Below are 27,181 nucleotides of genomic sequence, written 5' to 3' on the forward strand. Positions count from 1 at the left end.
GGTAATCTCAGTCTCTCACTGAATGTGCTCCTGTGACTGACCAGCATGTCATGGAGTGGGTGGGAGGTGTTATCCAACATTGTCTTTATCTTGGACAGCATCCGCCTCTCCGACACCACCTTGAGGGAGTCCAGCTCCATCCCCACAACATTGCTGGCCTTACGGATTAGTTTATTAAGTCTGTTGGTTTGCTCAGTGATGAACAACTACTCAGATCATTTACCTAAGCTGTGCTTTGTCAAAACGAAGTGTGTGTTCATTACACTGACATTCTGTTCTGCAATTGTTATTTACTTGTATCTTATAATTTGACTTTACATACTGCTGGGTGGTTTGTAAAGTTTACAATAACTAGTATTATCATTATGCTGTATTTTCAAAAATATATAATAATCTCAAAAGTAATGCCTTGGAGTAGAAAATAGTAATGCTTTATTAAAATTTAAAACTAAAGTACACTTGAATGTGTGTATTGTGTCTACTGTTTGTTAACTCACCATATTCATAATGTGTTTGTGGGGTTAGGGGTGTGTGTGTGTGTGTGTGGGGGGGGGGGGGTTAGGGTCTTTAGGCTTTGGCCCCCACCCCTGCCACCAGTATATTTTTAAGCAAATATTTCTAACTTTTATTTGAATATTCAGTTTCCTACCATCTTCTCTTAAAGGGTAATTGCCAGGTAACCCGCCCTCCCCCTTCGCACACACATGCACACAAAGAAAACACACAGTATAATTCACAGCCTCATTATAGTGAATAAATATTTATGCCATTTACACCATCAAACTTAGATTGCTAAGGATGAAGAACCTTTTGTTCTTTAAAGAACCATTTGTAATAGCTGAAGAACCATCCACAAAATAAAAAGGTTCTTTGACGTATGATGGTTCTTTAAAGAACCATGAAGCCATCTGAAGAACCATTTAAGAACCATAATTTTTCTGAGTGTGCTTTGACCCATGGTCCTTCTCAGCCAGGTATGGAGCTGACTCAAGACACTAAATGACCTCTCACAGCTACAGCTGCTAACTGGTTTTGTTAGGGCAACCTGAATAACAGTTTTCAGTGTGGGGAAGATCTGATTATCCAGAAGATTGTACAATGTTAGCATATCTGGAATGGCACCAGCCTCACTCTTGAGCTTCAAAAGGTTTTTGGCAACCGTGACTTCCTCTGACTGAAGCTCAATATGGTAATGCAGTGCCAGGGCTGACAACCCAGTTTGTTTTGCAGATTCTGTATAGCAGCTTTAATATAGGGAGAACACAACTTCCAGATTGCATGAGTAAAATTAGTTGTTGTTTTTTTTCTTTGCCAGTTTAACAGTTTCTGTTTTGCCTGTTAGTACTCCCTGTCTGTTTTCTTACCTGGTTTTTCCTGACCTTGTACATTCCCCTCTTTCCTCTCTCTTTCTTTGGACTGACAATCATACACAAATAGATTGTATTCAATTGGATTAGAAAATACTATTAAGATCACTAATAAAAAAGTCCTCTCTCAGTGTACTTTCAACCAAAAGGCAAATAACAAAACCACATGTACATCTAATAAAGGATATAAATATTGAATCAACATTATCCTTTATTCACGAATCATTTGATCTTACACTTTTACCTAAATGTGGCTCCTTTTTTTTTGAAAAAACTTCCTCATATCCATTATGAATCTGGGTGTCTCTCTGTACACACACACACACACACACACCAGGAGTTATAAGGTTAATGGGCATCCAGCCAGTTAGCAGTTAGTACCTTGGGTTCAATATCGGCACATACACATAGGACAAATTAACCAGTTTCTCTCATTCCATTTCAAACAGGACAGTGGTAACAACAGCAGGCTACAGACAGTGTTAAGTTTCAGACTTTAAATAGGCTATATACATTTCAATGGGAGCAACAGGACGGTCAAATGTCGCTGATTTCACTACAGAGCAGGACGGATTGTAGGGTAGCAAACATAGTCGTTTTCAACACAGCAGGTTACCTGGGTGTAATGTTTTTCAGCTAAAAGGAAACATGGCCTGACTCCTACCTAACTATATAAAGAGTAACTGAAGGTTAAATGCAGTTAATATGTCCTGTGTTAAGGCAGGTGCTTCCACCTCCGCTTTGCTGCGTCTCAGCCACCATCTCTCTGGCAGCAACGGTGCTAGAGCCAGAGCAGGGGAGAGCCGAGCTGGAACAAACCATTTTGGGAGGGAGGAGGGGTTATCTAAACTTTTGTTGTTAAAATGTTGCATCTCAATTATGTACTGTATGCTTTTTATAATTTTAGTAGTGTGTCCCACAAACAGCAAATATTGTCAAAAAAAGTAAGAAATCTTTGGGGGTGCTTTGATTCCCAAATCCAAATCCTTTACCCAGGATAGATATCTTACCAAACTCAGCATTTTTAATCAGTATGGAAAGCATTTCTGTTGCTGCAATAAACAGCAATGGCGAGATTGGACATATTTATGATTGATGGCCTCAGCCTAGACCTTTTGACCCTACCAGAAATACTCCGGAAGTGTCTAGTCGTTTTCAGATGTGTGTAATATGTTCCATAAGCATGAGGGGAGGGGTATGGTTCCTGGGGGGATCAGAGAGGGAGGGGTTCCTGAGGCACCTGAAGTTCCTGCCACACCTGTTGGTGATCAGGCTCGTCGGGGGAGCTACTTAGGAGAGTGTTGGAGCTCCCACCGCCGCGGGATCATTGAGTTATCGTACCAAGTTAGTGTGTCAGCATATGTCAGTGCTGTATACCCGCCGAGGGTTAGTGTTGACGGCTGCTTCTACGGTTTCCCTGCAGGAGGAAGAGTGGTCCAGAAAGGCAGCACGCACGGGGTGTGCGGAAACACAACAGCGGGGAGCACGAGCACAGACGGAAGCACGCACACGGGGTTCAAGGGAGCAACGGGGAGTTATTGTGTTTACAGCTTTTCACTGTAAATAAAGAGCACTGTTTGCATCGCAGATTCTGCGTTTTGGGTCCTCCTTTCCCCACATCCCCACCGTCTGCCAGCCAGACCGTGACACACATATTCAGAAATCAGCCCCGAATGATTTTATTAAAACACCCTCGGATGAGGTAATTTTGGTTTTGTGTGCTTTTACAATAGCGGATTTATTTTGCTTTCTTATATTACAGACGCACTAAAAAACCTTTAAGATTATCCGACTAATAACGGATTGCATTTATATAGCGCTTGGTGGAGGCAAGCTACATCCTTGTATGTGTTTAAAAAAAATAATATCCCTTAGTGAAAAGAGCACCGCGCACATATTCAGAACTCGGTCCTACTTAAACCATTAAAACACCCCGGTGAGGTATTTTGGTTTTGTGCAGCAACTCCTTCTCAGACCAAAGTAAAGAGTTTTTCTTCAGTTTTTGAGCTACTTTTCCAACAGGTTTTCTCAGTAGCAGAAAACTGTCGACAGACAGAAACTCTAAAAGAAAACGGTCTTGTACATCGAGGAGGAGTCAACAACCCCTCTAATCGTTATTAGTATCTTTTTCTTTTCTTTTTTTTTTTTGCCTGTCCCGTTTGGTTCTTTTGCCATCAGAATTATTGTCTAAAGGCAAAGAAAGATGCCCAACGGATTTACTTTACCAAATTGACCATCCCAGCCTTGCTGTAATGGTGTATTTGTTTCACCTTTTATTGTTTATTTTATTTATTTTTCATTTTCACTTGCTAGATACGGGACAGACTTGAATGAGGAAAAGAAAAGGGAGAAAGGAAGAGGGGGGAAAAACAGTGGAGAAGAGGGACAGGGATAAAGGGCAAAAAAACAAAAACCAACTAAATAAGCAGACAACAAAAATACATATATCAATCACCTGGATCACCTGTTGAGAAAGAAAAAAGAAAGCAAGCAGAAGAAAATGAGAGCAATACAATAAACAACATCACGAATATAACATGGGAAAATAACAGTAAATACTAAATATTAAACATTATTGTGCAGCACGTAAAATCGACAGCGCATGGGCTTTGGGGTAGGAGCCAAAAAGGGTGTGTGAGCACCCGTGTGTACACCTGTGAGCATGGACGCGCTTGTTTTTAAAAGGCTCCTTCATGTAATGATCTGCTAGAGCAGGGGTGTCAAACTCAAATACCGGGTTTTGCAAATACACAGTGGGCCAAAATTCAAAACTGGATCAAAGTCGCGGGCTAACATTAATATTTATTGAAAAAAAATCTTCCTCCAAATATAACAAGGAATCTTTTCTTATGGACTCAAACAAGTTTTGCTGAAAAACTGAATATGGAACAAGCAAAGCTTAATACTAAACAATATATATAACTTATATAAACGTATATATAACTTAATATTGCACACATGCAAAATCAAAATTCCAATTAAATAACACATCAGTGGAATTCATTTCTTAAATAAAAAATGTATATGCATATGTATATATGTATATATCATTTTATCATTTATCAAATTTTATCATATTCTCCCACCTGTCCTGAAAGCTCCTGTTTTCTGCATTTCTTTTTTCCCTTTTGGGATAGGTAGCATGGCAGTATTTGCATGGTTGCTATGACTATGGTCAACAGAGGAGAGGGTGCTAATGGGTCCTGTCATGACTGACGCACCACAACAACAACAGTTTTCTGGGAATTGTAGTATTAGCAGTACATGCACTGTATAATACTGGCAGGCCAGCTCTAATAGTAATTTTGTATGGCTTCGCGGGCCAAATGTAATTAGGCTGCGGGCCAAATTTGGCCCGCGGGCCAGAGTTTGACACCTATGTGCTAGAGGGTGTGGGGGAGCCACAGCCCCGTCCCCCAGGGCATGAAGCAAGTATGGATTGGTATCGGAGGAATCGATATTTCAGAATCGATCCGCACATCACTACTTCTTTCCCCCCGCCCCGCTCCTTCTTCCTCTTCCTCTGAGTAGTTGTACCAACTTACAGTTGTATTGGGGAGGGGCCAAGATGGTGACCGAGGTAGACGCTCTTCTCCGTGGCTAAGCAGGATTTTGCAGTTTTACTTCCCTTTCAGCCGTCGTTTTTTTCTCTGAATCACAAGTGAGTTATCCTACTGATCTTATTCAGTACACGTATGCGGCACTTCTAACTAATGGCTTCCTGAACCATACTTCAAAGAACTTTTTCGCGACCCTAGCCTCTTTGCAAAGCGATAGCTCAGCTAACAGCAGGAAAGCTTTGTTACCTCAGCGAGGTTTCCAACAACTCAGGGTAGCAAAAGGAAGGAAAAAGAAACACCCATGAAATTTAAAAGTCTAACCAAAGGAGCAACCAAGGAAATGGAGAGAAACACGGGTGTAGCTGGCTCCAAAACCAGCCCCAAGAATGCCGTGACTGCCGAACATGACTACAACCGCAGCAAAAGTCCTGAACTGATGCCACTGACTGAGAGGAGTTATTACTCTGAAGAACAAATTTAATGGGAACGTTATGCACTCTGAAATGGACTCAGAAGGACACTATGATAGTCAACATTGATGGTACACTTCTTCTTCTTGCCAGTGTGTATGGTTTTAATTCTAAGTCTCATAATGACTTGTTATTGGATGCCCTTGAAACACGCTTTTTGTTCTGGTTATCCAAATATCCTAATCTCCTGTTATTAGTTGGAGGCGATTTTAACATTGCTCCAGATCCTTCACTAGACAGGTGGCCACCTAGCTCAAATAACTCTCTGTCCTGTTGTTTAAATACATTTATGCAAAAATTTCATTTAATAGACATTTGGAGAATTAAAAACCCTAAAGGCAGACTATTTACATGGAGTAACAAATCCAACTCTTCTAAATCCCGTATTGACTTCTGGTTAATATCTGATTGCTTAAATAGGAATAATGTTATATCCAATATAATGCCAACTCCACTCACGGACCACAAAGCGGTATCACTGAGCTGCTACTGGAAACTTAATAATTCCCTTCTAAAACATGAAAAAGTGATTGAAGATATTTTGTCATTAATCAAACGTTTCTGGGATAAAGCCCTAACCAGTCATCTCTGCTGTCAAAATTGGGAAGTCTTTAAATTTGAAGCCGGTAAATATTTAAGAGAGCATGGCTCATCTGCAGCAAAACAAAGAAAAAATGAAGAAATTAATGTAATTTCTAGGATATCTGCTCTCACTCAGATCCCACCAGAAAACCTATCTGAAGAAGATAAAACTGACTTAGCTTTGCAACAGAGTAAGTTAAATGATATCTATAAACTGAAAGCAGAGGGAGCCTTTGTGAGATCAAGGAGAAGAGGATTAGAAGAAGGTGAACAACACTCATCCTACTTTGTTAAATTAGAGAAATCTCATTCTAAACTTAGTTCAGTTCGGAGACTTAATATTGACGGTATTATAACTGATGACCCCCGAAAAGTCTCCACCTATTGCTCCAATTTTTATAAAGATTTATACAAGTCAGAGTTTGATGAGAGTGCTGGTCTGAACTTTATGGAACAAATCCCTGATGTGCGAACAGTAACAGAAGATCAGTTGAGTTTCTGTGATAGGCCGATATCTATTGGTGAAGTGCTGCCCGCTATTCAACGTCTTAAACTTAATAAATCCCCAGGAACCGATGGCTTAACCTCTGAATTTTACATTGCTTTTGCAGATCAACTGGCTCCATTTCTTCTTATGTATACATTGAAAGTCTTATAAATCAGTCTCTTCCCCCCACTTTATCACAAGGTCTGTTAACCCTAATCCCAAAGCCAAAGAAAGATCCCACTTATATTGACAATTGGAGGCCAATTTGCCTCCTTAATAATGATTATAAGATCCTAGCTCAGATCTTTGCCAAAAGACTGAAAGCTGTTTTGAATGATATTATTGATGAAACTTTCTTTATGGCTAACAGACACATATCCAACAACATTAGACTTGTTTTTGACCTAATTGATTATGCAGATTTGTGTATGGATGATAGCTTTATCTTATTTGTAGATTTCTGCAAAGCGTTTGATACCAGTGGCGGTCCTAGCCTGTTTGGCACCCTGGGCAAACACTCCCTCTGATTCTCATTGTTTCAGGATGACCTGCCATTATCCAATGACACATCTGCTTACCTGTATCTTTTGCTCGTTTCTCCTCCTCTTCTTTTCTCTTTTTTCTAAACTGAGCACCTGATGGCTTTGAACTTTTCTTGTCCATCTTCCATTGGTTTTAATTTTGCACTCCAGTATGAACACCCATCCCCCAACCCGAGGGTCACCACAACATAACCTAACAGACCTAGACCTTAGTTCACAGATTTGCTTTGTCTAGGGTTTATTTCTGGGGTTTTGTACAACCCAGGGTTCAAATCATGAATCCATAATGGACTTGGATTTACAACATTATGAATGAAATGTGCTCTATTTGGAAGAACCGAGGGCTCTCGCGCTCACTTTTCGCATATAGAATTTTGAAAAAACATCGGTGCAAATTATAAGCCTGCATCATAATGTCTGGTGTTTTCATGTTTGTTGGTTTGTTTTAATTTTGTTTTATTTTGCGAGTTGGTTATTAGATGCTGCTCCAGCCAGCCGGAGAATCCCCCGCCGCCCCGCCCTCTCCTCCCTGTGCAGCAAGCAGCAGGCGCACCTCGCAAACGGAGGGCGCCCTTACTCCCAGCAAATGGGCAATGGAAACCCAATCGGTGCCTACAACATTCCCAATATGCGCTGGCATGATGTCGGGGCAGCATAAGTACGAGTAATTTTTTTTATTTATTTATTTTTTGCCGATGCCCGTGATACCGCCCCCCCACCATGATGCCGCCCCAGGAAACCGCCCGTGTCGCGCGTATCAAAAACCGCTACTTGTCCTGAATATCACGGCACAAGCAGGATTCACTGCACTGTTAATGTTAGCTTTGTTATATTGCTGCCTCTGTTCGGTGGTGTCGAGCCAAACGGACTTTAACGTGTGTTTGAACGAGCTGGCGGTTCACTCGTGAAGCTGAAAGAAAGATGCTTTAATCACAGGAGTCACACATGTGTCCACTGTACCATCTGGGAACTCTTCTTGTTTAGCACTCGTAATAACACAAACACTAAATCCTCCTTCTCTCGTGCTGTTTTGTAGCAGTGTACACCTGAGACTGTCACCTGTCTGTCTGTCCTGCACTCTCTCTCTTTGTCTTTCTTTCTGATTGTGTAATAAAAGTATGAACATGTATTTATAAGTTACACTTGTGTTTGAATCCTGCAGCTTCTCACACATTTGATTTCCATGTGTGACAACTGCAGACAGACTGAGGGACACACTGCTGCACATCATCTGTGAGGCTTTGCACCCCTGATGATCCACCAGGACAAACTCAGCAGTGTGTGAGGAAGAGGAGGAGGAAGAGTCAGCAGCTGCTGACAGATGGAGAGAATAGACAGACTGTTCCCTGTTTGTGAAGGACTGCTAGAAAAGTTTAAAATAACTAATTGCCTGTCCTGAATCAGTCTCATTAGGTAATGTTCAAAATATTTTATTATTCCAGTGTTTTCAGTGTGGGAGAAAGTACTCAGGGCCTTCAAGTTACACACTATGAAAGGCAGCAACAAGTTTAATATTCAGAAACATAAAGTATGTATCAGCAGCAGAATGGACCTAAAAAGAAATGTTTGTTTCAGTTCTATGAAGCTTTGAGTATTTTGGATCAGTAGCACTGCTGTGTTTGTTGCATCATATTGCTGTAATTGTTTATATGCTTTATATATTCTGAGGTAAGTTGATCTATAGTGTTACATCATATCCTATAAGGATGTTATGTGTTTGTATACTTTCTGCCCAGATGACTTAAAGCAGTTATGACATGGTCTGATTTTCTCACCCAATAAAGGAATATTTAATATATCAGACTACTCTTCATTCTATCAGAAACAGTTTTCACAGCTCGTACATTTTCCTTTTTACACATGTATGTAAGCATTGAGCCAAATGTAATAATGCCAACATATTAAATGAACAATATTTGTCTCTCATATATAATACATCTATATATACACTGTCAAAGATACTTGTCTTTGAGTGAAGATTTAAGGTGATAGGAAATATAAATAACTGCAACTTGAATCTTTGACCCAGAGTGTGTGTGTGTGTGTGTGTATATATATATATATATATATATATATATATATATATATATATATATATATATATATATATATATATGAATGTATATATATGAATGTATATATATGAATGTATATGTGTGTGTTATAGTAGTGAGCTTGAACTCTGGGTCAAAGATTCAAGTTGCAGTTATTTATATTTCCTATCACCTTAAATCTTCACTCAAAGACAAGTATCTTTGACAGTGTGTATATATAGATGTATTATATATGAGAGACAAATATTGTTCATTTAATATGTTGGCATTATTACATTTGGCTCAATGCTTACATACATGTGTAAAAAGGAAAATGTACGAGCTGTGAAAACTGTTTCTGTGTGTATATATATATATATATATATATATATTTTGTAGGAGCCATATGAGTTGTTCCTTTTTTGACTAAGTGGGTTGGTTTAAATGGACTCACTGTATTGGTGCACGGGTGTGGGGCGTGTCTCATGGGTGTGGTAGGATGTTGATGAGCAGAAAGGTAGGGTGAGCATGAGGCAAAACTTTCTGTTCACCGCAGTTTGAATTGTTTTGATGTATTTTAACTGTAACTTGATGGTTTTTGTATATTTGTGCACTAATTGATGCCATAGACCAAGTTGTAATTTGGCATAGTAGTTAGTGCAGTTATTGGTGAGTTGCAGTTATTTGTTTGTGCAGTCTGTGCATTTGTTTAATAGTTAATCCCAGGCAATGATTTGTATATTGGACAGTTGCATGTGGAATAAAAGGAGCAAATGGTACAGAAGTGTATTTTATGTGTTTATTGTTGCGCGTCATCTGTGTCCTCATGTTTAGCCTGCCGCGGCCATAGGTTGGAGGAGCCGCAACAAATTGTCAACAGAAAAGTTTGTAGGTTTTATTGGATTATTTATATATAGATGAGTTTTATTGATGAGAGTTTTATAATTTGCTGTTGCCTTTGTCCACGCAGCTTTTAGATTAAGCCTTTGGCTACACAAAAAAGATTTCTTTCAGGAGTCTTATTCCCCTGTTAGGTTTCAGCAGTACAGCTGCACAAGGCGTTGTACTGATTTACTTTCTAGTTATTGTGCATCAGGCGGCTGAAGCCATTGGCTTGGGAGTACCGCCGCAGTTTGTGTTTAAGACAGTTTGTCTTCCTCACAGCTGACGGTATGGAGGTACATAAATACCCACCGCTAGTATGTACGGAAGACTAGGTTGAGTTAGTTAGGTTTAATAGGCAGATAGTGGGGGATATTGCTCCTGTTAATTGTGTGTCCAAGGTTTATTGAAGGGAATGTCATCAAGTTGATGTGTTGGAATGAAGCTGTGTGGCATAGGTGCAGTTCAGCATTTGGATTTTGTATTGTTTTGAAAAAAAATGGAGACACACCAATTAATACAATGTGGTGATGTGGATGGAAAGAAAAGACAGCCGAAACAGACTACTAAGGCTTTGGAGAATCAGATTGAAAGGCTTCAAACAGAACGTCACACTAAGATTAATAAAATTAAAAAGGTCATAAAGATTATTAAAGAATTAAAGCAATCTGAGGATAACGTTTCCACTGTTCAGGCTCAGTTAGAGAATTTGTCTGTGTTGCTTAATGAGGCAACTCGTCTGCATGAAACCTTGCTTCCTTTGCTTCCTCAAGAAAAACAAACTGCTTGGTTTATAAGTGTGCGAGCACATAATACTGAGTTTATGGGAGAGATAAAGAAATGGCTTCATGATGCAAAGGGAAACCCTCAGAGTAAAAATCAGGTGTCTGAGCTTGATTTGCCACATATAAATCCACCTGGTGTTGAGTCTTCTGATGCATTACCTGCTGGAAATGGTTCTCGTGCTTCTAGGCACGCCGGGAATGTTGGTAAAGGTGCTGTGATAGATGATGTTAATCCAAGTGAAAGCATCTCTAATGTTGGAACCAGAAGTTGTAGGAAAAGTAAATCATCACTCAGTGGCTCAATGGTTTCATCTGCCTTGTCAGCACGCATAATGGCAGAAGCTGACATGGCTGTCCTTCTTGTTCGACAGAGGTTGTTGAAAGAAAAGCATGCTTTGGAAGAACAAGAAATGCAGCTTAAGAAAAGAAAGGAGCTTCTTGACTTAGAAACTGAAATAGCAGCCTCAGCAGCAAAGGTGAATGTTTTAAAAGCTTCTGAAATGTCCCGAGTCTCAAGTGCTGTTAATGGTAAATCTGATGGAATGAATTCGTATTTAGAACGAGAACAGGAGTTTAGGCATTTTAAATCCTAACGCTCCTACGTTCAAACCTGTGTTACCAGAGCAGCCATATCAGGGTGTTGATGCAAGTGATCATCAAGCGCATGTATTGGATGTAAGGCCCAAGGTTAAAAAATATTTCTCAGCCTAAGGTCGTTTTGTTGGAAAAGTCAGAGATGGAGTTACATCAAGTATTTCCAGGTGCAGTTTCAACTAATCGGATGATGTCGCAGTCTCACGCACAATCAAAACCTCTTACACATACAGTGCAAGGTGGTGAGGGTCATGATCATCTAGTCACAGTTTTGAAGAAACAAAATGAAATTACAACTTTATTGGCTGAGCAGCTGTCTGTTTTTGCTACCAAGGCGTGACATTCAATTCTTTGATGGTGATCCTTTGCAATATCAAACATTTATGAGAGCGTTTGAGCACATGGTGGAGAGTCAAGCTCACAGTGCTAAGGATTGTTTATATTTTCTCAAGCAATATACTAGAGGCCATCCAAGAGAAATGGTCAGAAGCTGTCAGTATATGCCTGTTGAGTATGGATATGCTAAAGCTAAATCTTTGCTCCAGGAAAACTTTGGCAATTCGCTGAAAATTGCTGCTGCCTACATTGAAAGGGTCAATAAATGGCCACCTATAAAATCTGATGATGTGAAGGCTTTGCAGGGATATGGGTTTTTATTAAGGCAATGTTGTAATGCAATGGGAGACGTTCAGTCCTTGCATGAGTTGGATGTCTCTGCTAATAGAATAGAATTCAACTTCAACTAATATGCAAGCAGTTATAAAAAGTTGCCTTATAAGCTCAGGGATAAGTGGAGGAATGTTGTGTGCAATCTGCAGGAGAGGATTCAACGTAAAGTGGTTTTTTGCGATGTTGTTGAGTTTGTCGAAAGGCAAGTTAAGATCGCAAGTGACCCATTGTTTAGAGATATACAGGATCCTCCAGCCATCAGAAAAGAGGCGAGGAATGTTAAGTCTCAGTTTTACCCTAAGGCTAAGCGGAGTAGTTTTGCTACTACAGTGGCCAAGGTGGAAGGGAAGATTGAGCCAGCATTGAGGCGAGAGAGTGGTTCAGTTGTGACCAAGGTTTGCTTGTTTTGTGGAGCAGGGCATATGTTGGATTTGTCCTTTGTTTGAAAGAAAGTTGCACTGTGAAAGATTATCTTTTTTGAAAGAGAATGGTGTGTGTTATGGTTGTCTGCGCATTGGGCACAGAAGCAAGGACTGTAGGAAACGTCTCTTGTGTAAAGTCTGTAAACAGAAACACCCCACACTCTTACATATCCACTCCAAGCAGAGGGAAAGTGTTTCAGTGCAAACTGTAGGAGGGGGAGAACCACCAGATGAAGGTCCTTCATGTGCTGCGCAAAGCAGTGGCGTTACTGGGGCTGGTGAGCAAAATAGTGCTCTGTCCATAATACCAGTTAGTGAAGGCCAAGAAAGGTAATCAGTCACTGATAACCTATGCTTTTCTAGATCCTGGGAGTTCAGCTTCATTTTGTACTGAAGGGCTCATGAATAGGCTGAATCTTTCAGGAAGGAAAACTGGCGTTCTTTTGCGGACAATGGGTCAGGAGAAAATGGTCAGTAGTTATGTTGTTTCAGATTTGGAAGTAGCTGGTTTGGATTTAGATCACTACTGTGACTTGCCTGACTTATTTACTCAGAAAAGCATGCCTGTTCATCAATGTAATATTCCCCGACAGGAAGATCTCGATAGATGGCCACATTTGCGCTATATTAAGATACTGGAGATAAATTCTGGGGTAGACCTGTTGATCAGGACCAATGTGCCCAAGGCTTTAGAGCCATGGGATGTTGTTAGAAGTCAGGATGGAGGTCCCTATGCAGTAAAAACTATGCTGGTCCTCTCAGAGAGGATCGTAAGACTGACATTTTTGATGTGAGTGTCAATAGGATTTCCGTGGCAAGATTGGATGAGCTGTGGGAACGTCAAATAAAGGCTGATTTTCCAGAATGTATTCAGGATGAGCAGTTTGCTTTGTCTAGAGAAGATCAGCAGTTTATGAAGTCAGTGATGGACTCTGTTAAGTTGGTTGATGGTCATTACAACATTGGTTTACCTTTTAGGTGCAATCAGGTAAAAATGCCAAATAATAGGAAGGCTGTAGAACAGCAAGCATTCATATGCACTGTCATTATTTCATCAGTACTTCATTAGTCTGCATCACTTATCATCAGTTTATTATCAATATTATCATGTATCATTTATCATTTAGTAAATCTGCCAGAGCACGCAGAATAAAACACCTTTTAGATATAATACTCTATCATGCAAATAGCACCAGCGGACCTGCAGGTCCAGGCAGGCCGAAGTCAGTTGAGGACAGTCAACTTTCGTTGGCTTGGACCTACAATCTCACAAAACTGCACATTCGTCTACACAATTGGTTATGTTCCCAGATACCGATGATGGGAAACATTTGGTTTCAAGCCTGGGAGAGTGTTGTTGTGCTGAGAAGAGGAGGTCCAGGAATTCTCCTGACGTCATAATGGCTATAAAGCTTTCTGTAACGGGGCAGAGAGGAGAGGACCGGCTCCCCACACTGTATAATAAGTGTGTGTTTAATAAATCACTTTTTGGACACCTCTCCGGACTCTGTCTGCGCTTATCTTTCCTTCCAAATGAAAAGAACCTCACAGCCTTAAACGGAAGTTTGTCAAGGATGATTCCTGGTTGTCAGGGCCAAAGTTTCTTGCTGAACCAGAAATTAATTGGCCAGTGAACCTTGATTTTGGAAAGATCTCTTTAAATGATCCAGAGATTAAAATGGCCGTTTTAGTTAATGCTGTTGATGCAAATGAATACAAGAGTGCATTAATCAGGGACATCAAGAAGGCCTACAGAAAGCTGGCTTTGCAGTTACACCCCGACAGAAACCAAGACGACCCGCAAGCCCTGGACAAGTTTGCAGATTTGGGGGCAGCCTATGAGGTCCTCTCAGATAAGGAGAAAAGGGAAACTGTATGACATGTATGGAGAGTACAGGCTCAAAGAGGGTCACCACAGCTCTCACAGCGATATCTTCTCCAGCTTCTTTGGTGATTTTTGGAGTGTCAGAAGTGGCAGAGAATCGGACGGAACTTCATTCCTGGGGATGTGGTTATCACTGTCGATGATTCTGCGCCTCGTAACTCTTGGGTGACTGGAAAACTCCCCAAAAAGTTTAAAAAGACGAAGTTTAAAATATAATTAGCAGGGGTGCGTTCTTCGTACCTCGCTAAGTAAGTTAGCTGGATCTGATTGTTGACGATTTCGCGTGATCTTGGACCGTTCGGTTCCCCGAAGCGATCCAAGACTTGCTGCCATAGCAACAAAGCCGTAAGCGTAAACTTGCTCGGGAGCAGGTTTACTTTATGTAAACGGGATTAGATCGCGGCCACTCGGGTATGTCCGCTTCATTTATACGAAAGCAACAGCGATATTTTTCCACTGTTTTTCCATAAATAAATATTATCAATGTAACTAAAGATAATGCAGTATTTGATTCTTTTATTGATTTCATACAGATACATACAGGTCATTTCCTAAAAAAAGGGAAATGTAATAGAATGATTAATAGTACATGTATTTGATTATTTCAGATGTAATTCATATTTTAGAGTAGTAATAGTAAATTACTTCGTGTAATCAAGATGAGAGACCACGGCTATAAAAGCGAAGGTGGATTTGGGAAGCCTGTCGCAGCCATGTCCTGTCCGTTTACGCGAGCCACCCATTGCGGAAGGTGCAAGATTGATAAGGAGAGTTTTCAGAATTCAGCGTATATTGCGGGACAGACAGGATCCTTTAGCTCAGCGCGACAGTGTGCTCATAGAGAGATATCGATATTCCCGTGAAGGTATTATTTACTTAACCAACTTGTTGACGAGGGGGTGCAGGACCACCACCTGTCTTTTTTTGCTCTGCCCTTTTCTTGGTTGCTGTTATAAACAAACAGATTATTTCAGGGTCTCTTTTCAAGAGACTAAAAGCAATATAAGTGATAAATATTACCATTCTGTAGAATATTCTTATATTTCACTTTTACTTGTTCCCATGTTCTAGTGGGTCCTGTTGTGGCTCTAATGTGAAAGAGGATATAATGTAATATAATATGACATAATGTAATATAATAAATTACTTAAGAGTTTAATTTGTCAGCAACTTTCTGCCAGCCCTCTCTCCTTGCTTTTGCAGCCTTTGCAGTGTTCCCTTGCGTTTTAATTGAACTCTGAAACTCCTGAAATCCCTCAATCAAGAGTTCTTGCTCTGCTGCCGAAAAATACTGAGCGCGCTCCTTCGACATTTTTGCCGACCAATCAAAGGGTTGCCGATCAATGTTTCTACTATCGATGCGTAGCCACTTTTAAGCCACCCAGTGATCTCACATTACTTCATCCAGCTATACTAATCGTCAACAACAGGTGTGTTCGGAGAACCGGAATAGCAAGCTCAAAGTTGGCGCGATGATTTGATCTTGGATGTAGTAAGTGAGGTATGAAGAACAGACCCCTGGCCCATAAAAGAGGTTAACTAAATGTAACTCTACAAAAAGTAATTTACAGAAACGTAATCACACAACTTCAGTCACAAACGGACCTAAACACAAAGACGCAGGAGGGTAGCTTTTATAGTGGTTTGGCCAAACCATTTACACACAATAGGGAGAAACATAAACAAACACCAATACTAACTAAGCACAGAATAACGTAAGTAAACACAAAACACCCCCGTTTCTCACAAGCACTTGGTTGGTCCTGCTGAACAGGTGTTTACAAAGTCCTCAGCCCTTGGCAACACCTTTTGCCCAGACAGAAAACAGCCACCTCCCCAAACCAGGTAACTCAAAGTAAGAGAAACATAATTAATATTAAAGAAACAATTTTTGAAAAACCACACAATGCTGTTATGTGCACGCTTCATAACATCAGTGTTAGGTTTAAGTGAAGACATTCATGAATTATATTACTAAGATAATTGCAAACCAATATAATGATGTGAATGAAGGGACTGACTTTACAATAGACATAGCATAATTTATTTTTATTTTTTTTTCACCCAGCCAAAAGCATATATGTTCAAAGCACCATATCAGCCTCATGTTACACAGAGGCTGTCAATTCAGCGCTGTAATGGCTCCAGTAGGGGGCGTACTTCTTCAGCCAGGAATTTTGACACCTGGAGGAGAGGAGCAGGAAGAAGAAAATACATTTTACACCATTAGTTTCTTAACAGTCGTCACCGTTGCAGTAATAGGGGAGCTGTGGCTTAGATGAAAACATTCATCTGTGGTCAGACTGAACATGCTGTACCTGTTGTGGAGCACGCCCAATAAAGGTCTTGGGGTCCAGCAAAGCATCCAGCTGCCCTAGAATGGGTGCAAAGTAGGGGTCTCGCTGGATTCTGGCCAGCAGGTCATTGTCTCCACCTTCCTGTTTAACCACAGCTGCTGACTCTTGGGAGAGAACACAGATTTTCTCATGGCACTCCTGAAGGAGACTGATAGGTTTGTAGCTTGAACCTATCCGCTGGAACGTTGAAGACAATATAATTACACAGCAAAGCAAGACACGGGTAGGCAAAGTTCTTCATGTTTCTCGTGCACGGGAGAGACCGGACAGGCGCCGTTCCTTCGCTTGACCCCAGTTGCTCTCGTCCGTTCTCCCGTAACACTGCCCTTTTATTGAGGTTACATGAATATGCATAGGTTCATTAACACAGGCAAAGAGTACTTTGCCTGTGTGTGTGATTTGTGTGAGGTCAAGATGTGACCCTGTGAAGACTCCCCAAAGCTGGTGCCAGGCGTCTAGCAGATCTATCTAAACAAAAGGCTCTTATACTTAAAGAGATATACGTGTGTTTGCTATACCATATATCAACAAAGAAGATAGGACCTCTCTGATGTTCCTAGACTGTGGGTGTGCATTCTAGTGTGGAATACACACCAAGCCTTTACAGCCTGCTAAAGATCAGTCCTATCACTACACAATTGATTATATACCTTTAAGCATATATGGTTAAATATTTCTAAGCATAAATGACAATGAACAATACAAAACCTAACAGAGACACAGGAAAAAACAGAAACATTAAGGTGGAGCTGACTTTAACAGCCATGTTGTTGGGTCTCCATGTCAGGTCTGGTTATTGGTAATCAGCTTCTTCATTTAAATGGTCAAAACACTGGTTACTAGTCAGTAAGATGATCTCATTTCAGTCATCTGTTTTTCTGGTTACCACTGGCATCTTCTGCCCAGTAAACCATCTCTCCTGATTAAGCAAAAATGCATTCATCCAGTTATGTTCAAATTATTGTGTCCATTCTGACTCACAGGGTATTCTCTCCTACCTGTCTGTTGCCTCCTGCCTTCACTATCGCCATAATAATGTTCTCTGTGGCCATGAAGGGCAGCGGAAAGGCTGATTTTATTCCCACAGTGTCGTTTTTCTAAAGGAAGGAAACCTTCCTCCAAACGGACAGAGCAGTGGAGCCGCCAAGGGAAAGCACACGATTAAAAAGTGTAGAATTAAAATATAATTTATTATATTTAAATAGTTAAAAGTGTAAGATAAATTAAAACAACCTTGGCCAAGGGATAACACAATAAAAATCAATAAAACACAACATTAAAAGTCCAGTGGGATCCACCACAGCATAAAAGTCCCAGGGAGTTAAGAAATCCAGCGAAGTAAAAGGGAAACCCAGCGGAGTCCTCTCCTTCCTTTCCGCATTCGCGTCTTGATATGCTAGAGAAAGGGAGGAGCGGCAGTCACTATTCTTCCGGCAGTTTTTATTCAATAAAAGGGGATAAGTCGAAGACTTACCCCGGGTGGGCAGAGCTCTCAACTCCGCCACTTTAACAGCCATGTTGTTGGGTCTCCATGTCAGGTCTGGTTATTGGTAATCAGCTTCTTCATTTAAATGGTCAAAACACTGGTTACTAGTCAGTAAGATGATCTCATTTCAGTCATCTGAATTTCTGGTTACCACTGGCATTTTCTGCCCAGTAAACCATCTCTCCTGATTAAGCAAAAATGCATTCATCCAGTTATGTTCAAATTATTGTGTCCATTCTGACTCACAGGGTATTCTCTCCTACCTGTCTGTTGCCTCCTGCCTTCACTATCGCCATAATAATGTTCTCTGTGGCCATGAAGGGCAGCTCATTGTGGATGTCTCTCTCAATGACTTTGGGGTAGACCACAAGACCCTCTGTGATGTTCTGCAGCGTGCTGAGGACAATGTCTGCTGTCAGGAAGGACTCGGGCAGGGAGATCCTCCTTCACAGGAGCAAGGCAGAGAAGAGAGGAAAGAAACCATCAGTAATCACAATAACAGCTTTTTACTCAACCACTGAATCCTGGGTAACAATGTGCAATGCATTGTAGGATGTGTAGTTCTTTAACCATTAACGCAATTATGTACATGGGCTGTATCCCAATTCAGGGTCTGCAGCCTTAAAGTACGCAGCCTCAACCATCCTCAAGGGCCGCGTACTCAAAGACCGCTAAGGCCGGAAGTGCGAGGCTTGTGTAATGGGACAGTCTAGCCTCCTTTGCGCTGATACTGTTGTTTGTCAATAAAGTGTAAAAAAAAAAAAAAAAAAAAAAAGAGCCTCTGTTGCGCTGCTCAGGTTGCCTAGCAACCATGATACGAACCACTGGAAACGTGTCATAGCTTTGTTTGACAGAAATGAAGGAGAATCTTTTGTTCATTTGTTTATTTGTTTCTACATGAGCTTTGATCATTCTCTGTAAGATTAAGCTCAGCTATTGAACGGCGTATATTTTAAAGGCTTTAAAACCAAGTTGGTACAAACGTCACTAATGTCACATAACTTTGCTGACATGTGGCCAACAGTAATGTTTAATGTTCTTCGTTATTAAACATTTGCACATAAGGTATATAATATTCAGTACTTAAAGTGTACTCTTTGGCCGCCCCTCATCCGCAGTTTGTTTTTTGTTTTTTTTTTTTTGTTTTTGTTTTTTTTCTGCAAATTTATCCACACCCATCGCCGTGCTATGCATTCTGGGATATGTTGGGCCACGAAGTCTACACTGCCACAGCCTTAAAATTCAGGGAAATGAAGGACTCATTTCAGGGCCGCATTTCGAGCAGCCTTTTAATTGGGACAGCCTTCGGCGCGCCGCTGTGACGTAATCAGCCTTGAAATACGTACTTTAAGGCTGCAGACCCTGAATTGGGATACAGCCATAGTCTTTTACTGTTGATTTATTTTCGTTTTTCCCTTTAGGTTTTCTCTTTTGTTGCTTTATGGCCATGATTTATGTCTTAGCTATTTGGCTTGGTTCAAAGCCTAAAACTCTGGAAGATTTCCTGAAGTGTCAGTGGAAAATATGAAGGAGAAATCCACTTTATTTTTTTGTTTCACACATGGTACAGCAGTAATGCATTCCCATACACAACCTTCCTTTCAATTAAAGTAACACTGTTTCCATGCATGAAAAGGAGCAGGAAGAAGAATAAATTCTTATTGATACCTGCCCCCTATCTGTGATAATACAAGTAGGCAACCAAAATTACACTATGACAATTTTCTGCACATAACAAAACAAAGCAAACAGAACAATATACTCAACAATGAGCAATACCACTAAATATCAAACTAAAAGGATCATTTTTCTACAATTAAATTCTATTCTTTTCAACTTCTTCATATTGGTTTATCATTTTATTCTTATAGCAGATTTTAAATTGAGAAACATTTATACAACACTTAAGATGATCACTGAGAGAATTCCTATGACTGTTGGACACATTTGCCTTTGTGTGGTTCAAGCAAACCGGTGCTTAAAATAAAACTTCCTTCTGCCGTCCCCATTTTCTGAACACAATACAAATAAACTTTAACTTAAGAGGTAGTGTTTATTTTTTGCCCTAAACATAATAGTTAAAGTCTGTAATTTCACTATGTCTTCTAGTTTTAACAATTTCGATTTTATAAACAAATTATTAGTGTTCTCTATATTTAACATTATGCATAATTCGAAGTGCTCTCTTCTGTAATAAGTATAATGCTTTCATATTAGTCATGTATGTATTCCCCCATACTTCAACACAATAGCTCAGATAGGGTAGAAACAATGAAAAATACAAGACAATGAGAATATTATAATCTAATATATATCTAACATTACCCAGGATATAAATACTTTTAGCCAACTTTTTTTTTTTTTTTTTTTTTTAACATGTTCAATATGTGATTTCCATGTTAACTTTTAAAACCAGAGTCCCTATAAAAGTGGGCAGTCACGGTGGCACTCCATAAAAGCTACTGTGGGCAAAAACCATAGGCCTGTTAAATTAAGCTACTTCTTCTTCTAACAGGAAAATCATCCATCAATCTTCTTCCACTTATCCGGGGCCGGGTCATGGGGGTAGAAGCCTAAGCAGAGAAACACAGACCTCCCTCTCCACAGCTACCTCCTCCAGCTTATTCTTAGGCAGCTCAGAGATATAATTTCTCCAGTGTGTCCTGGGTCTGCCCCAGGGCGTCCTCATGGTGGGAGATGCCCAGAACACCTCGCCCAGGAGGCATCCTAGTCAGATGCCCGAACCACCTCAACTGGCTCCTTTCAATGTGGAGGAGCAGCGGCTCTTCTCTGAGCCCCTCCTGGATGGCCGCACTACTCACCCTATCTCTAAGGGAGAGACCAACCACCCTTAGAAATGGTAGCTGGTAATGTGACCGCTACAGCTCCCACATCACTGCAGCACCAATCCGTTTGTCAATCTCCTGCTCCCCTCTCCCGTCACTAGTGAACAAGACCCCAAGATACTTAAACTCCTCCACTTTGGGCAGTAACTCATCCCTGACCCTGGCACTCCACCCTTGTCCGGCTGACGGCAATGAGTGGAAAAATATAGGGAAGAGTTCACCCTGCCCAGGAGAGGGTTACCGGAGCCCCAACCTGGGAGTCAGTCCTGGGGAGGGTGCCAGAGGGCAAGTGTCTCATGACCGGGCTTTGGCCCATGGGGCCCGGCTGGGCACACCCCGAAGAGGAAAAATGGACCCACTCTTCTGTAGGTCCACCACCTGCAGGAGGCACCTTAGGACTCAGGTGCAGTGTTTTCCGGGCAGTGGCCAAGGGCGGAAACCCCGGCGGACCGATTCACGGTTACTGAGACTAGCGAGCAAGGAAATCATATTAGCACTAATTTAGCAGTGAACACACAACTGTTTCACCTTGGTTTATCTTTTGTTTTGTTTTTTTAACTATTGAACTATTCAACTTTTTTTAATATTTCAGCTATTTTTACGTTATGTTTAACTAACAAATTGACTGCTTCCATACTACCATACAATTGGAAAATGTTAAGCTTTTGTTCTCTCAGTTATAGGATTCTTTGTTCCTCTCAAGTCTTCAATTTTTTTTTAACAAGAAGACCTTGATGATGCAGAAGCAACACTCGTAACTGAGAATCATTGTTCACTACTATTTATTGTACGCTTCCACACTGATGTGATATCTACTTCACAGAGGAGAACTGCATCATACCAAATTCACAGCAGTGTAAGTGTGTCTGTGTTGGCTGACCTGTTGGCGCTATCATCCAGTGTCCTCTCCAGCCACTGCACTGAGGCAGTCTGCAGGGGGTCGGCCATCAACGCAATCAGATGTCGGGCCAAGCTACAGCAGCGTTCTGCACGCATGGGGTTCCTCTTGTAGGGCATAGCACTGGAACCTGGAAGAGGAGCGGGCAAAGCTTTAGGCTGAGGCACAGTTTAACAGGTGAAAAAGTGCTTTTGAATGAGCGAACGTACCAATCTGCTCCTTCTCAAAAGGTTCCTCGATCTCTTTTAGGTTGGCCAGCAGACGGATGTCTGTGCAGATCTACAGCAGACGACAGTATAAAGTTTAGACTCAGTTACATCAGCTTTTTGAAAATCCTGAGCTCAAGACCCAAGTTTCTTTAACCACCACTAAATGTAGACATTTCCTCACCTTGTGCACCTTTGACATCAAAGTTAGACAGCTCCATCAGTCTGATGAAGGCCTATGAAAACACTGCAGCTGCAGTCGGACTCACTGGAAGTGTGTAAAGCCGAGCGTGGGGAGGTCGGCGTATTCCTCTGCAAAGTTTGCCAGCCGGTCGATGACTCTGGCCAGCTGCAGGAAAAACAAGCCTTTAATGATGCAAATCAGGGTGTCAAACTTATTTTACATCGTGGGCTACAAACAGCCAGCTTTGATCTTTAGCTCCCAGAAGCAGTGAAGATGCATAATAAATGTAACCAATATGTTGCAATGCATGTCCTGTAATCTTTAAATATAATTTTTCATGAATTCATTGAAAATGTCCTGTTTTTTTTTTTTGTTTTTTTTTTTAATATTAATGGACTCACTGTAAAAACAAACTAGCTGACAAGCTTGTTTGATATTAATATATTCATTTGCACTGTTTTCATAGAATTTCTGGACAAACAGGTGAGTCTCACCTTAGGCAAGAGGATGTTGAAGCCATCACGCAAGGCAATGAGATCCTGAAGAAGAGAAACGACAAACATGAGAAGCTTTAAAGAGTCAAAACTCATCACTGCTGGGTTTATTTATGCAATAGTCCTACTTACAGTATTGTCTCCCACATAGCATGACGTAGCTCCGAGGTGGATGATGGGAGCAGCTGTGGGGCAGCAGTGTGCAAAGGTGTGGACGTGCGCCATGACATCGTGCCTCAGCTTTCGCTCTTCTTCAGCCGCCACGGCAAAGTCAATGTCCTCTGCATGGCTCTCCATCTCTGCAATCTGAGCATCAGTGATGGGCAGACCCAGAGCCTGAGGAGGAGAACATTGAACACAGAGACATGATGACAAACAGGAAGAGTTCCTACAAGCAACTCGTAAAGTTTAGAGCTGGCAAAACAAAAGTGCTTGTAGTTACAGAATGAATTCTGAACCATTTCCTGCAGGGTTTCATTTTCAGAGTTTACTTATAAGCTTTTTATGTGGAGCTTTTTGACTCTTGATAATACAGTTCTTTACTTTTAAGATATTTATCAACAGTTACAAATGCAAATACGTTTTATATAAATACATGTTTTATTATAAATACACATATTTGCAGTATTGGCTCTTCTGTTGATGAAAAGGATGTTTGGGTAAAAGTCACACAGTGACTTGCATTGCTAAGCTGATAGCAAACAGCCTCAGTTGTATTACCGGCCCCTACTAGACTGCGAAAATAACACCTCAGTGTTATTTCATGTCATTTAAATCCAGTTTTTTGCCAACAAGTCAGCCTTTGATCTCGTAGACTTCTCTATGTGAAACGGCTCTGCTTCTTCTTTGTGGCCTCAGCACCAAGCTGACAAGCTCTCACAGCTGTTTATGGCGAGTCCATGAAATGATGCCGAGTGATGCCACAGCTCTGAGGTCGCTCCAAAAGATATTCTGGCACGTTATGAGAGCTTGGTCCACATTGCCAGCAAAAAGTCAAATTCGTTGAATCACCTGGCAATTATATTCACGGTATTCATTCACTTTGTCCTTTTGAATTTGCTAGCTTGTTATGTTGTTGAGCCAGTGGCTTCTTCACTTGTTGCTCCTGTATTTTCCTCAGTGATCAGTGTGTCAGATCTTTTGCTACTTCTCTGCCTTGTTAGGTAATAACACTTGTAAGGCATGTTGCATATTTGCAGCTCTGGAGGTCAGGCTCACTAAATTGGAGACCAAATTTTTTGTGTGTGTGTGTGGGGGGGGCAGACAATCGAGGACAGAGCTGGCCCAGACGCCTGTCTGCTTGCCTTTTCTCCAGTTTTGATCATTATGTGCTGTCTACGTGAGGTCCGCAGTGTATGGGAGGAAGAGGAAAGGCAGCAAGTAGTTGCGCTGTCCCAAGCATATAAGACTCGTGAAAAATCTGTGATTATCAGCTGCATTTATCTAATATTAAATCACTCACAAAAATTTCATATATTTTATTTTTTGATTTTTCATTATATTTTTGTTTGTTGTATAGGCTATATACAGGGTTCCTTAATTTTTTTTTTCTGTTATTATTTTAATAAAATGCAACTCTGGAACTGCCAAATGTTTTCTGACTTATACACAATTTCTTTTTATTGTATACTAACAGTATGTTAAGACCAAGAGACTTGATAGGGCTCTATAAAGGTTGCAGACTTTACTTCAGAACTTTTCTTGTCCATCTTCCATTGGTTTTAATTTTGCACTCCAGTATGAACACCCATCCCCTAACCCGAGGATCACCACAACATAACCTAACAGACCTAGACCTTAGTTCACAGATTTGCTTTGTCTAGGGTTTATTTCTGGGATTTCGCACAACCCAGGGTTCAAATCACGAATCCATAATGGGCTTGGATTTACAACATTATGAATGAAATGTGCTCTATTTGGAAGAAGCAGGCCCCCCTCCCCTTTCGACGGGTTGTGTGTGAGACTTTAAATCGAGGGCGTAGATTTGGTTTTGGCATTGGTAGGGACGGATGATTCAACCACCAAACCCTGCCCTGTTTTTTTTGTTTTTGTTTTTTTCCTTTTTGTCTTTGCTTCTTGATTTTTAAAAAAAGGAGAAATATACTTGCCTACATATGCTAGTCTACATGCTTTTAAACAGAGGTGGGACCAAGTCATTGTTTTGCAAGTCTCAAGTAAGTCTCAAGTCTTTATCCTCAAGTCTCAAGTCAAGTCTCAAGTAATGTCAGGCAAATCAGAGTCGAGTCTCAAGTCACTGGTGTAAAAGTCCGAGTCAAGTCACAAGTCTGAAACTTTGAATTTCAAGTCCTTTCGAGTCTTTAAAAAAAACAAACGAAAAAATAATGTTGCAGTTATGCTAAATGTAAATATTAGACCATGTAATTTTAAAATCTGTGTTTTTCTCAACACATACAAAATAGTGAACTTAGAAAATATACACAAATTGTGAAATTGCACCTCTTTAAAATGCAGCTCAATTAAACTTAGCTCCAAGAATAATTTTCACCGACAGTTCTGAGATAAGCTGCATGTTATTCTTGGATGCGGTTGTAGGACCAGCTTTAAAATCGCATGACAAAAATATCATACATATTAAAAAAAACTGTATCACCAACGTAGCCTGGACAACATTTGCTAGTTAGATGAAGTCAGCTATCTCATCTTAGCATATTTATATGCATATTTATAATCATACGGTTCTTGGAGTGAGTGCATACACTCATGAAGTTTAGTAACTTCCGGTCACTGCAACAAGCCCAGGTACAGTTTACCGACGGATGGGTGCAGGACCTTGAAACGCACCGTGTAGAACGAAAGACCATCGTACGTATCATAAGTTTACCAGTCTCACAAATCGTCGTCATAAATACACATTCGTTAACCGTTTATTAATAGGACCTTTGAGCTCAACGGTAATTAATTAGTAGTGGAAATAATTTCTGGTAGCATCACAGAAATGTAGCAGTGACAATAATATTGTATGCTGTAATCGTACTGGGCAATTAGTGATACAAAAAACCTGTTTTATCCTGTGAATAAAAGTATATGTTTTTGTCAATGTACCATAATAACAGAAGCGAAACGCAATATTGTGTCAGGACAATTCACTATTTATGCACAATAAATAAAGGAGCATAGCGCGACAATTTCTGTTCAGCGCCAGACTTGCTTGTAACCTATATCACCAATTATGTTAAGAAAAATGACGCATTAACTACAACAGCAGACTGACCTTTGTGTAAATGCTTGGAGCAGACTAACCTGTGAGCTGGAGGGTTCTGGGACGTTATATTTGGTCTTTGAATGGCTGCAATCCAGTCGCCTCTTTGTTACTTCGGAAACATGGCTCGAACAATTTCTCTTCAACGACGTAATCCGATAACAACCGATCTCTTTACCCGTCGGCTTCCCGTGGCTGTCATGCGACCGGCTATTGCAGTTAATAATACAACAGCTTCTTGACATTTTTGTGTTTCTTTTTATCGCTGTTTAACTGATTTTAATTGAAAGCCTGCGTGCGCTAGTACCGCTTGCCACGAGTTCCCAGAATCCTTTGCGGTTCTACCCGTGAATGACGTCACATTTTCAATCTCTATATAATATGCGTGTTAAATTTTATATTTGGGGTGAAATATCAAGTCTTTTCAAGTAAACCGGTTCAAGTCCAATTCAAGTCCCAAGTCATTGGTGTAAAAGTCCAAGTCAAGTCACAAGTCTTAGAACATTTTTTCAAGTCAAGTCTAAAGTCATAAAATTAATGACTCGAGTCTGACTCGAGTCCAAGTCATGTGACTCGAGTCCACACCTCTGCTTTTAAACCATTTAAAATTACAATTCATAGTTTTGTGTGAATTATATAATGTTAAATTACTATTAAACAAATGACTAAGAATTTTAGACTTTAGTTTACTTCAGCCATATTCCATATAAATCAGGTATCATATAAAAATAGCTTCAAATACAGTCATGACAATAAAAGAATATGACTTTAACAACATTACTTCAGTTATAGTACACAAACATCTCTGATACATTAGCACTAAGGGAACAGTGAATGACCTGGTGGTTTTTGTCTATAAAACTACTCTAAGATTACCACAAAGTAAAAGATCTCGCAGCAAAATTATGCAACATTTTAGGCACTATTGCCCCGATCAAATCAGTGAGCTGGGATTTTTCATTCTAAACATGAACTACTGTTACAGCAACAGCCATGGATTACTGGTGCCCCACACAACTCAATGTCCACTATGTGAAGGAGCCAAACACATGCCTTCTCCTCTCGTTAACTGAGATAAACTGCTGGCATATTGGTTTTACATCTATACTGTCCAGTCTCTCGTGGTGGACATGGCATACAGCATTTTACCTTTAAGCATTTTACATTTTAACGTTAGGCATATAATTTTAACAGCCTCTGTAAACTAATATC

At 40.5% G+C, this 27,181-nt stretch overlaps 1 protein-coding gene across 1 annotated transcript; it reads right to left on the minus strand.

Annotated features, from left to right (window-relative positions):
- Positions 1–15,149: 15,149 nt before the first annotated feature.
- LOC106676928 (adenylosuccinate lyase) lies at positions 15,150–26,522 on the minus strand. Its single transcript, XM_024802112.2, has 10 exons — positions 26,011–26,522; positions 22,882–23,085; positions 22,750–22,794; positions 22,341–22,420; positions 22,256–22,286; positions 22,075–22,144; positions 21,848–21,995; positions 18,385–18,565; positions 16,597–16,773; positions 15,150–16,462 (listed from the first exon to the last, which is right to left on the minus strand). Exons 1-10 carry the CDS (start codon positions 26,212–26,214, stop codon positions 16,406–16,408), a joined length of 1,197 nt encoding a protein of 398 aa, XP_024657880.2. The 5' UTR covers positions 26,215–26,522; the 3' UTR covers positions 15,150–16,405.
- Positions 26,523–27,181: the final 659 nt, after the last annotated feature.

Source organism: Maylandia zebra, linkage group LG4 (assembly GCF_041146795.1).
Source record: "Maylandia zebra isolate NMK-2024a linkage group LG4, Mzebra_GT3a, whole genome shotgun sequence".
Classification (NCBI taxonomy): domain Eukaryota; kingdom Metazoa; phylum Chordata; class Actinopteri; order Cichliformes; family Cichlidae; genus Maylandia; species Maylandia zebra.

Bases quoted from the DNA above. Each gene is read 5' to 3' on its own strand.
- LOC106676928 (XM_024802112.2), bottom strand. From the start codon at position 26,214: ATGTCAAGAAGCTGTTGTATTATTAACTGCAATAGCCGGTCGCATGAC. The intron at 23,086-26,010 runs GTTAGTCTGCTC...TCTCCTCCTCAG, and splicing joins CAGAACCCTCCAGCTCACAG to GCTCTGGGTCTGCCCATCAC. The intron at 21,996-22,074 runs GTACGTTCGCTC...CTCCTCTTCCAG, and splicing joins TTTTGAGAAGGAGCAGATTG to GTTCCAGTGCTATGCCCTAC.